Genomic DNA, 10,396 nt, shown 5'->3' on the forward strand with positions numbered 1-10,396 from the left:
CTCGCTTGCGTATGCTATGAGTGCCCTTTGGGCCTCTAGCTCGCAGCTGGTGAGCCGGCTTTCCCATTGCTCCGCACTTGGTGTGTCTTGTTTGTGAAACGATATGTTTCTATCGCATTCCCGTGTTATGTGGTGGTATAGTGTTGGCCTCGCTTCGCACCAAGGGCATGTGGCGCGGTATTGCGTTTGGGAACATCTTGCTTAGTATGCATAAATTTGGGAAGCAGCCTGTTTGTAATTTCCGCCATTTTGCGGCTTCTTCCTTGCTTAGCTCTTTGTGTGGTGGGGGATATTTGTATCTCAGACCCCTGTATAGACTTAGTGTTTCAGAATACCCAGCCCCCCGGTCGGTCCAGAGTTCCTCCGGGGCTTGTGACTCCCCTGCTCGGATGGTAAATCCTCGAGCTAGTTCGTCCACCCTTTCGTTGCCCCAGACCCCCGCGTGGCCCGGTATCCAAATTATATTGTGCTTTTCTCTCCTCCCCGAGGGTACCCCCTCGTTGAGGATCCTGAGCGCCGTTTTGCCTATCCTACCCTTTGTGTAGTTTCGGCACGCTTCCTGTTAGTCTGTTAGGATATTCAGAGATCTTCCCCTCCTGTCCCCTTCCTTCACTGCAAGGGCTATCGTTATCTCCTCCGCCTCTGTTACCCTTGATGCCCTGGCTGTGAGGCTCGTTACGTGTTCTCCCAGGTGGTTGACGACTACTGCCGCCATCCTGTTACTATGTTTGCCGTAGCACGGGGAGGCATCGGTATATACCGTGCTGTCTCGATGTCCTATCGTTTTCTCGTAGTGCTCTGCCCTAGCTTTCCTTCTGCTGGCATGGAGATTTGGGTCCATGTTGCGGGGTATGGGTTGTATGCTTATGTTACTTCTTAATGTATCTGGTATGTCTTCCCTGTTACTCTGATCGTTCTCCGTCTCCCGACCCAACCTCGTCAGAAGTGCTCTTCCGGTTTTTGTGTCGCTGAGTCTCCGGACTTGCGCTTTAACTTTGCATTCACTCAGCTCCTCGAATGTGTTGCTGTGCCCCAACTGCATTAGTTTCTCGTTGGGCGTGTTCCTTGGTAGATGTAGTGCTGTCTTGTATGCTTTGCGGAGGATTGTTTCTCCTTGCTCCCTTTCGGCTTTGGTTGTTGCGTGGTATGGTAGTGAGTATGTCACCCGGCTGACTATCAGGCTGTTCACCAGTCTGATTGTGTCTTCCTCCTTCATGCCGTGTCTTCTGCTGGCTACTCTGCTTATCATTCCGCCTACTTGCTCCGCCGCTTTGCTTAGCAGGCTGAGTGTGTGGCTGCATTTCCTGGTACTTAGCAGCCACATGCCGAGTATTCGTATCATTCATTGTTCCGGTATATTCTGCCCTTCCAATTTCACCTCGAGGTGGGCTTCCGTGGGGTGCCTTCCTACTCTGAGGAGTTCGAACTTCTCCGTAGAGAATTTTAGTCCCCTTTTCTTCGTGTATTCTTCGATGCAGGTGGCTGCCGCTTGTAGCGCCTCCTGCTTACTTCCCAGCGAGCCTTCGTTGGTCCATATGGTTATGTCGTCCGCATACATTGCGTGTCTAATCCCTTGTATCTGGCTAAGTTCTCTGGCTAGGATGATCATTGTTATATTGAAGAGCACTGGTGATATCACCGAGCCTTGCGGGGTTCCTTTGCATGGTGTTTGGAAGACTTCGCTTTTTACTGCAACACACGTCGCCTGTTCTTCTTCGTACTTTACCTTCGACGGTTTCCTTATATCGCCGTGAGAGCACTCAATACGCGATGCAAAAGGGAGGGAGCTGAAGCGCGTTGTGCACAGGTCATTATAGAATAGTTGCGAGTGACAGCCCCTTCTAATGGAAGCTGCGGTTGTCTGCAGACAGCGGGGCGCACTCTCGTGACATTAAACTTGGTCGAGGCCAGAGCGACTATTTCCTGTTGATTTGCTCAGCACAGCGGTGTAAAAGGAACGGAGTGAATTTTTTGCTCGATTTCAAAAGAAAGGTCGATCGGTCCTGCATGGTAATGATTCTAGCAGAGTCCCTTTATATGAGGTGTTTGTTTTAGCCGAAGGGCTTCATGATGTTAGAAATATAAATTAAAATTCTGCACTGTATTTCTGAACAACTATTTATTAGATTGTCAATTTGCCTCCCTAAAGTGACACGCCGCTCAGCTCGCAGAAACAGGTGTTTTGTGGTGTTTCGTAAAAAACCTTTGTATTTTTTGAAAGCTAGCTCGATCACTCGTAATATCACCATTTGTACTCGCGAAATATTAGTGGGCGCCGCCTGATGGTGGCGCCCATCTTACACTCCTCCTTCCATCTTACACCACTGAACACTCTAAAACCTTCCCCCGATTTCGCTAACGTCATGCCTCGGGAAGCTCCTTGAGCATGTCCTGTTAGCGAGATCACAAGTCACATGGCGGAAAATTTATACCCGCATAGCGTGGTGGGATTTCGCCCCCATCTATCCGCGCAGGATGCCGTGCTGTAACTCTCACACGACACTTTCGACCCGCTTCTTCCATGTCACACCAAGGCAGTCTTAGCTTTCGATCTCTCCAAAGCTTTTGATCGCATTGAACATCAGGCGGTCATGACTGCCTTATCCCCATTGAATGTGGGTGTGCGCACGTACGCCTACATTCAAGCATTGCTGACTGACCACAGGGCTGCGATACACTTCGGACCTCTGTCATCTCCCTCCTACACGCTTCAGAGTATTGGCACCCCTCGAGACTCCTTCCTCTCCTCCTTCCTTTTTAACATAACCCTTATCCCCCCCGCCCGAATATTGGCAACTATTCCCCACCTGAAGCACACTATTTATGGAGACGATATCACCCGGCAGCTGTGGACCACCCACGGCAGAGACGGTGGCATAGAGAGCACCTTACAGGAAGCAGCCACCATCACCCAAAATTACGCACGTACCCAGACAAGTCCGAACTTCTCCTCATCCGGCCTAAGAACCGCCGCTCCCCCATTGCCGTTAAACTGAATGGTGACCCGATACCTGACGTTGACAGCCTTGCGTGTATTGGGCCTGCACATCCAGAACGATGGTAAAAACACCACCATCCTCAAGAAACTCAAGCAGGTTGTAGGTGCTATATCGCACCTCATCCGCAGGATTTCGCGACATTATAGAGGCATGAAGGAGCGCTACCTATGTCACCTCATTAATGCCTTTGTCCTCAGCCATCTGCTGTACGCTACCCCATACCTACAACTATCCAAACACGACATAAACGCTTTGGATGCCTTGATCCGCAAGGAATCAAGGTAGTACTTCATCTTCCCTTCAACACACCCACAGACAGATTACTAGGCCTGGGCCTCCACTACACGATTGGGGAACTGGCGGAGGCCCACCGGAGGCCCACCGAAGGGCGCAATACATCAGGCTGACACAAGCCTCTACAGGCCGGTATATCCTGGACTCCGTCGGAAGTAGAATACCGGCCAACGACGCAACTCCTCGCCATCCCACGACTCCTTCACCGGGAGCTCCTTATCAAGCCGCTTCCAAGGAATATGCAGCCGTCCCACCATGAGCAGCGCCGCCGAGCCGATGCGAAGGCACTCCATCGAGCGTACGGCTCCCAGCCGGACGCCGTATGGGTAGAAGCTGCCTGCACGGGTGATGAAGTGACAGAAGCTGTGGCGGGCTCCTCTTCATCCACCCTCATCACACTACCTCTTCCCCGAGACACCTCCCCAGAGGCTGCAGAGGAAGTCGCCATTGCCCTTGCTTTCACCCGCACGGAAGCCTGGAAGTGACTCTAAAACTGCGATTCTAAACTATGCTCGAGGCCGAGTCCGTGTCCCTGCTTTTGGCATATTGGATTCGCCCGGTGCACCAACGCCCCGCCAAGTGGAGGTGATAGGAGTGCCTGCGCACTCCGGGAATCCCGGAAGCGAGGTGGTGGTGGTCAAGAACTTTAATTTGCAAAGAGAGTTTGAGGGTCAAAAAACCTGCTACATGGTCGGTATCCTTAGTCCGGGACACCGCACGACGAGGCCCCGTCTCGCGCCCGCTTTACTAGAGCCCTTTGAGACTCCAGTGTGGAGCAGTTGAGGAGGGCAGTCTCGCATGCCTCTCGGGTGGGGGTGGGGGAAGGGGGAAGGTGAGGATTCTGAGTACATGCCCACACCATGTGAAAGATATCGCAGATCTTTCCACAGTGCGGGCAGCGCCCATCTGTGTTCGGATCGAAGTGTTTTGCTATGGCAGGACAGAGAAGAGTTCCTGTCTGCAGGCGCCGCAGAGTTCGCTCCTCCGCCTTACTCAGCCCCTTGGCAGGCCACCAACCCTTTAGCCCGAGGTTCTTTAAAACCGGACTCAGGTGGCCTCGGATCCAGGTTTCAAGAAGGAGCGAATGGACTCATTCAGCGAGGTGACGCAGGCATACAGAGCCTCACGCCAGCTCTACCCCCCGTTCTACCGCTCCCTAGAAAATAAACACGCAACACTCTGGCGCAGACTACAGACACACACTCTCTCCTCACCCCTTAACCTAGCTCATTATCATCCCTACTTCCCTACTTTTGCTTGCGCCCTATGTCCAGAACACTTCGCCTCTTCCCTCCACATCCTTTTCTTCTGCTCGGCGGACCCTCCACCGCGGGATCTAGAGAACCTCAAGACCTAGGAGGAGTGGGAGACCCTGCTGCGCTCGGAGGACCCGGCCGAGCAGACCACCGGCACCGGCCGGGCGGCCAGTGTTATGGACATTAGGAACAGAAACGCTTGTGTACAGTGGGGTCGTGCGGAGAACCTGCGGCGGGCCCAGAATTCCTCTTAAAGTAAAGTTTTTCTCCCTCTCTCTCACAAAGCAGTCGGGAGCCAGACAAGCGCAAAAATGGCATCTAAAGTACACTGCCTGCATTGTGGGCCTGAAAGAAGCCAGGCTACAACTGTAAGACGAAGAACTGGAAATAAAATAAATGCGTCACACTTTTCTGCATAACAAATGCCGGTCTTTAATGTAGATGCAATTAGACGCAACGGGGGGAAAACAGCCAAAACTAAACATTGGACGTAGCAGGAGAGAAGCCAAGCTGAACGGCAAGCTGTAATGAATTTTAACCGCACTCCTGCTATGTATAACCCGTCCTAGCTGAGCTAAGCCACTGCCATTTTTTTCTCATATAGATTTTATAGGAAAAATGAGGGGGAGAGACAGAAAAACTTTACTATAACAGGAATTCGGGGCACGCCCCAGGGTCCCCGCACGACCCCACTGCACTTAAGTGTTTATATTCCTAAGGTCTATAACACTGGCAGCCCAGCCGGTGGAGATGGCCTGCACGGCCGGGTCCTCCGAGCGCAGCAGGGTCTCCCAGTCCTCCCAGGTCTTGAGGTTCTCTAGGTCCCGCGGGGGAGGGTCCGCCGGGCAGAGGGAAAGTATGTGGAGGGAAGAGGCGAAGGGTTCTGGGCATAGGGCGCATGCCGGAGTGGGGAAGGAGGGATGATAGTGGGCTAGCGTAAGGGGTGAGGGGAGAGAGTATGTCTGTAGTCTGCGCCAGTGTTGCTTGTTTGTTATCTATGGAGGGGTGCGGCGGGGGCTAGAGCTGGCGTGTGGCTCTGTAGGCCTGCGTCAGCTCTCTGAATGAGTGCATGCGCTCCTTCGTTAATCCCCGATCCGAGGCCACCTGAGCCCGGTTTAAAGAACCTCGGGCTAAGAGGTTGGCGGCCTCGTTTCCGGGATTCCCGGAGTGCGCGGGCACCCATATCAGTTCCACTTGGCGGGGCGGGGGTGCATCGGGCGAGTCCAGTATGCCAAAAGCAGGGATATAGACTCGGCCTCGAGCAAAGTTTAGTATCGCAGTTTTAGAATCACTTAAAATGTACCGGCCTTCCGTGCGGGTGATAGCAAGTGCAATGGCGGCTTCCTCTGCAGCCTCTGGGGAGGTGTCTGGAGGGAGAGGTAGTGTGAGGAAGGTGGATAAATAAGAGTCCATCACAGCTGCTGTGGCTTCATCACAAGTGCAGGCAGCGTCCACCCATACGGCGTCCGGCTCCGGGGCTGTACGCTCGATGGAGTGCCTTCGCAGATGCTCTGCGGCGCTGCTCATGGTGGGACGGTTGCACATTCCTCGGGAGCGGCCTGATTAGGAGCTCCCGGTGAAGGGGTCGTGGCATGGCGATGAGGGTTGGGTGGTTGGCCGGTATTTTGATTCCTAGGGAGTCCAGGATATACCGACCTGTGGAGGTTTGTGTGAGCCCGATGTATTAGGCCTGTCGGTGGGCCTCTGCCAGTTCCCCGACCGTGTTGTGGAAGCTCAGGCCAAGCACACTGTCTGTGGGTGCGTTGAGGGGAAGGTGAAGTGCTACCTTGAATTGCCTTGCGAATCAAAGCATCAAAAGCGTTTGTCATGTTTGGATAGTTGTAAATATCGGGTAGTGTATAGCACACGACTGAGGACAAAGGCATGAATGAGGCGACATAGGTCGTGCTCCTTCATGCTGCTATGACGTCCCGAAACCCTGCGGATGAGGTGCGATATCGCGCCTAGAACATGCTCGAGTTTCTTGAGGGTGGTGCATTTTGTCTGTCTAGAGTGCGTTGAGGTGAAAGCGTTTTCCGCACCACGTTGCCTATGTCACACTGGTGACGTCACCACTGGATGATGTCACGCATAATTGATGACGAAGTAATTACAAATTACTAATCAATGACTAATTACTGATTAATCACTCAGCACTAATTGACTGCTAATTAATGGCGCCTAAGCTTGGCCTTTAGGAGTGGAACGCGACAGCGTGTTGTAGCGCTGCCAGGGAGTCCAGGGAACACCACCATCTGTTCGGCGCGATGCCTTGACCTTTGAACGCAACGCTTTTTGAGGAAAGTAAATGGCGCTGTAATTCTCAGGCATCTCGGTGGACACCTTAACCGCACCGTAGAGGAAGGGAGGAAGTGGCAGTGAAAGATGAAAGAGGGGCCGTAATGAAGAAACTGAAAATTGTATTTGAGGAAAGGAAATTACGCAGTAACTGTCTCGCATATCTCGGCGGACAACCGTCAAAACGCGGAAAACGGACACACTTGTCGACACGGCTGCCGACACAGACGCAGACACGGCTGCCGGCACGGACGCGGACACGGCTGCCGACAAGGATTGCTAACGACAGCATGAGGTATTAAAGGTTTTCGCCTTAAAATTCAGGGGGGGCACTTTGTTTACCTAAAGTGCGGTGAGGCGAAAGCCTTATGCTCAGTGTTGCTGCTTGTGTCACTGATGTGTGTTTCTTGCAACGCTGCCAGAGAGTCCACAGAACGCCATCGCTCATTCGGCTGTACACCTTGCTCGACGGTAAATTGGTTTTTGAGGAAAGGAAATGTATCTCTCGCGCATATCTCGGTGGACACCTGAACCTCGCTGTAAAAGAAGGGAGGAAGATGGGAGTGAACGAAGGCGCCGTATTAGCTAGACGTGCCTTTGTTCATTCCAAACCATCGAGTTGGCATAGCGGACTAGTTAGCGTGCTCCTCTCGCTCTCCGGAGACCCTGGTTCGATCCCCCAACTCGGCCAATATCCTACTCGGTTTTATTTATTTATGTGTCTGACTAGAAAGGTCAATTAGGCTAATTGGTCTTTACCATTGTTCTAATATCATCCATCACGTCCTGTCGTCCACCTGTCATGTGATGGAACTGTCTAGAACATTCGACACAATGTCTACGAAACATCTAGAAACATCTAACTATTAACGATGGTTAATGATAGTTAAGCGTGACTTGCACAATTCCTGATACTAGTTAATGTGTGGTTAGTGATGGCTAACGTGACCTCAACTAGTAAACTGATTAATTACTGTTAAGGTACAGGCTCAGTGCAGTCCCATGTGCCACTTCTTAACTACTACTAATTACCAAAAACTTCCGCTGTCATGTTCGATCGGCATATGCCCATATAAGGCATGTATCCGAAAGGCGGACACATTTCCTAACATGGTAACAACAGCATAAAGATTAAAGGCTTTCGCCAATACATGCCTCCTAGTGCATGAGGCCCTCCAGGATATGGAGTACAAAGAGAAATTTATTGTGTACGAACGGAACCTAAGAATACATAATCAGTACATATATGCACAAGGGAGCCGGCTCCGTACAAAATTCACAAAATGCACCTATTTAGTACAAAAAGCCCGTGGCTTACGGGTCAATACAATTGCCACTGATGGGCGGGAGCATATCCCACAGTAAATAAGGAGCAATTAATGGCACAGTTGGTGGCATGACAATAGCCACCATGTGTAGTACCACACATACAGGCAAAAAGGAGCACTAAAGGCACACAAAGGAGCCTTACACAAAAAAAGGAAACAAACCAATACATCAAAACACACTGAAAGGGAGGCTAATACAGCAAGGCTGGCACTCTAAGCCTGCCTCCCCGCACTACAAAGAAGCGCGTGTGCCAGCGCTGCAGAAAGAGCGCTTCTCCGACTGTTAACAAACGGCGAACAGACTCAGCCTTTTCGGGAACGTACCTGCTTGCTGTCAATTAAAGCGCAAAAAGTTCCACTGGTCTAGCCCATGAGTGCTGAAATTTTTTTGCTTGGTAATAAGTTCTTGCGAGTCGAGAAAGAAAGCTGGCGCTGCTTTTTAAACATTCCGTAAGTCTTTTAGCGGAACATCTAAAAAGGTTTTCATACCATTTAAATAAAGAAAATACTCTCTTTCACTTAAACACAGTTTAAAATTTTGAGGTAGGAGCAGCTGACATTGTTCAATGCTCAGGAAGAAGACATCCCTGCCGCCGTGCCAACCGCCACATCCTAGTGGTTACCGACCTCGGTAGCTATGCCTTAGGGATGCCCGCTGCGAGCTGTGGAACATTTAAAAAAATTTCATACAACTTAATTAAGGAAAATAGTCCCTTTCACAAAAAATAGGATGAAGGTAGAAAAAACAAACACCATTGCTGAAACTGTGCACTTTACACGAAGCAGGCAGAGAGCCAACTATATTGCCATGTTCATTTTTGTTAGGTTACAGAGTGTACTGCATAAATCAGAATGATTTATCAGTGGAATCTGTGCTATCGTGGTCGGACACTTCGTTCAGGATAGGTGTCAATAAGCGGAATTTTAAGTTTAGTTTCCCGTAATTTGTGCGGAATATATCAACATTCTGTGTTTCCAGGGTTTTGTGTATAATATAAAGGATGGTTTGTAAGCCCGGCTAGTTTAACTAATGAACTGCCGTGTTTATCAATTTGTAACTTGCAGTACCGGGGCAACCTTTCAGAATATAAAAGCTGTATAGGGATAATTTAAAATTTTGGAAACAATTCAGCTGTGTTTAAACAAGGTACTCTTCCAATTACTCGCATGACACAGCTCTGTTCCGAGCGTTGTAGTTACCAATGCATGCACGCCAAAGCTCATGACTGAGGATTTTATTACAGCATATGGACTGAAATAGGAACTAAGAATTAGGAATTGAGAACTGGAATGGAAGACGGGAACTAAGATCCCTTTGAAAAGACGGCAATATAACAAACTGTACGATAATTTTATAGACAATCTCTGCCTCCTTTGTAAAGATAACGGAAACTCTTGCGAATCACATGCCAAATGGGAACAAGCCAGACGGCAGGCAGACATTAGATATGTGGATTGGATACGGTTCTGTCATGTCAGCGGTGCATTTATCTGGTGTGAGTGTGCTGCGCTATGAACGACTGCAAGGCACAGCTGTCAACCACTAAATATGCATCCATACTGCGCCACAAAACAGGTGCGTGCTCACTGTGCCGGCTGCAGTGATGGAGTGCTTTGGTAGGAGTTTCTGTAATACTGAAGGGCAGTAGAGAAGCTATTAGGATGCTGGGATGTTGTGGAGTCTGTGGTGTCTAGCTTTTTTACTCCTTCTGCTGCAGATGGGCGCCTCCGGCCCCAGCCTGGGCCTCATCTTCGGCGTGGCGCTGGTGGTCATCACGACCTCCGCGGTGGTCACCTTCTACGCGCTGGGCAAGGACAAGGAGAACACGTCGCCGAGCCTGCCCTCCAGCTCCCGCGCGCCGTTACCGCCGTTCGTCCACGTCACCGGCGGCGATAATAATAAAAGCCTCGACGCCGAAGACCCAGACGCTGGCGTAGCCGAAGATGAAGGTCTGAGCAGCGGCGAGGGAGGCGACGACACCGCGTCGTCCACACCAGAGACGAGTTGAGCGCCGCCCCCTCTTCGTAGGGGGATGGCGCTTGTCCGGTCGAATTTTTTTTTGCATGTTACCGTCTTTTTTTGTATTGTCGTTTTATGTCCATAAATTTCGTATGCATATGTTCTGACTTGTTAATTCAGGTTTGTTTTATTTACACGTGCGGAAATCCAGCTGAGTGCCTTGAGGCAATTATGTTGTTATTGTGGCTAGACATTAGCAGT

General features: G+C 50.6%; 1 protein-coding gene and 1 pseudogene across 1 annotated transcript; one reads left to right on the plus strand and one right to left on the minus strand.

Annotated features, from left to right (window-relative positions):
• Nucleotides 1–201: 201 nt before the first annotated feature.
• On the minus strand, nt 202–1,270 carry LOC149338924 (uncharacterized; annotated as a pseudogene).
• An 8,454-nt stretch (nt 1,271–9,724) lies between these two features.
• LOC149338925 (uncharacterized) lies at nt 9,725–10,184 on the plus strand. Its single transcript, XM_089550830.1, has 2 exons — nt 9,725–9,751; nt 9,894–10,184. Exons 1-2 carry the CDS (start codon nt 9,725–9,727, stop codon nt 10,182–10,184), a joined length of 318 nt encoding a protein of 105 aa, XP_089406956.1.
• The last annotated feature ends 212 nt before the right edge of the window (nt 10,185–10,396 follow it).

The sequence above is a fragment of the Amblyomma mixtum genome, chromosome 6, assembly GCF_055824585.1.
Source record: "Amblyomma mixtum isolate Tamu chromosome 6, ASM5582458v1, whole genome shotgun sequence".
Classification (NCBI taxonomy): domain Eukaryota; kingdom Metazoa; phylum Arthropoda; class Arachnida; order Ixodida; family Ixodidae; genus Amblyomma; species Amblyomma mixtum.

Bases quoted from the DNA above. Each gene is read 5' to 3' on its own strand.
- LOC149338925 (XM_089550830.1), top strand. From the start codon at position 9,725: ATGCATCCATACTGCGCCACAAAACAG. The intron at 9,752-9,893 runs GTGCGTGCTCAC...CTTCTGCTGCAG, and splicing joins CATACTGCGCCACAAAACAG to ATGGGCGCCTCCGGCCCCAG.